The following is a 1,730-nucleotide window of genomic DNA, read 5'->3' as shown; positions in this document are numbered from 1 at the left end:
ATGCCTTCTCCCATTCAGTAGGTGGCCTTTTCTTTTTTTAATGATTGTATTTAGGTGTGGAAATTCTTTTTCTTCAACTGCAAGTGACTTACAAAGTAATGCTGTTTAGGGGGTAGAGACTGTGCTCCTGGTTCCTGTTAAAGACCCAGTTGGGAAAAAAAAAAAAGACCCAGTTTGGCTCACCTCCTACGGGGAGAAGCTGTGGTCAGAGCAGACAAGACTTCACCCAGAAGTCTCCAGACAAGGTAAGCTGTCCCCCATGAAAAGACAATGTCCAACTGTCCTATTTCTCTTTCTTGTGATCACTTAAATTTTGGATAGTTTTCCTCACAGACAGTGCCTTTGCTATGATTCTCTGTTGACTTAGTGTCCCTTTCTTGTCTAAACTACAGAAAGGTTTACATTATTTAATTTTTGTATTGGATTTAGGTACATCCTGACTATTGAAGAGCAGATCAGGTACTGAAGGCTCCCGATCACTCCCAGAAGCTAATAAAGGGCCGCTTCAGATCAAGTCTGCTAAAGAGTGAACTTCAGGGACCATGGCCAACCGTCTGCAAGAGGAGGCAGCCTGTCCAGTCTGTCAGGAGGTTTTCCTCAACCCCATTGCTCTCTCCTGTGCCCACACTTTCTGCTTTGATTGCATGCAAAGTTGGATGGAAGAACAGAAGGATCTGAAATTGATCTGTCCCGTATGTCGAGGCGTCAATGAGAATCCTCCTTTGGAGGAATGGCAAGTTGGAGAACTGATTCTTCTCATCACACAGCATGGTTCCCAACTGGAGCAGGGTCTGCATGTGAATGACGAGTACCTGAAGTTCTGGGAGGACATAACTCTGGATGCAGCCACCGCCAACCCCTTTCTTGTCCTCTCTGATGACCTAAGGAGTGTCCAGTGTGGGAAGATCTGCCAGAACCTGATGGAAGATCCCCAGAGATTTGCATACTGGGCTTGTATCCTGGGCACTCCATGCTTCTCCTCTGGCTGTCATTACTGGGTGGTAGAAGTGGGAGAGGGGAATGAGTGGGCTCTGGGGGTCTGCAAAAAATCGGTTGACAGGAAGAGGAAGAGTGGTTTTTCCTCTGAACATGGCTTCTGGATCATCAGCATGAAGGCAGGAATAATCTATACCTGCTCCATCCCAGAAACCAGAATTCCTGCAAGCCCTGGCCTTAGCCAAGTAGGAATTTTTCTAGATATTGAGTTGGAAGAAATCAAGTTTTTTGATGTTAGCAATGATGCCCTCATCTACATACACAGTAATTTCTCCTGTTTGGAGCCTTTGTGTCCATTCTTTAGTCCTGAGCTCCCCGGAGAAGGTGATAATGGTGGCCCCCTAACCATCTGTCCATCAGGAACTCATCCCTTCCTAGAAAACTCCTGTGAGGTGAATGAGATCTCTGATGTGAGAAATGTCAGAATGACCCAAGAAGAGACAATTTTGTAGACTTTGTAGCTAAGCAATTTTAATTGATTTGAAGGCGTATTTTGTAGACCTTGCAGCTAAATAACTATGGGGTGTAGGGGGTGTTATTAAGCACTTTAAAGCCTCAGTTTTTCAGTCTTTACTTGGGGATAATTATATCTCTCAGCCAAACAGCTGTGATGATTAGAGACTACACTGCATTTATTCTGTAGTATATACAATGGGGAGTTTTAGATTATAAATTAAATTATTACATTTTGTGGATAGGAACAATGCCTTTTTCATTATTTCATGCCTTTTCTA

General features: G+C 43.8%; 1 protein-coding gene across 1 annotated transcript; it reads left to right on the top strand.

The window, feature by feature from the left end:
- The first annotated feature begins 468 nt into the window (after window positions 1–468).
- On the top strand, window positions 469–1,448 carry RFPL4B (ret finger protein like 4B). Its single transcript, XM_004264851.2, has one exon. It carries the CDS (start codon window positions 543–545, stop codon window positions 1,446–1,448), a length of 906 nt encoding a protein of 301 aa, XP_004264899.1. The 5' UTR covers window positions 469–542.
- Window positions 1,449–1,730: the final 282 nt, after the last annotated feature.

Source organism: Orcinus orca, chromosome 12 (genome assembly GCF_937001465.1).
Source record: "Orcinus orca chromosome 12, mOrcOrc1.1, whole genome shotgun sequence".
Taxonomy (NCBI): Eukaryota; Metazoa; Chordata; class Mammalia; order Artiodactyla; family Delphinidae; genus Orcinus; species Orcinus orca.
The sequence above is the reverse complement of the archived record's forward strand: the minus strand, read 5'-3'. Positions and strand labels throughout refer to the sequence as shown.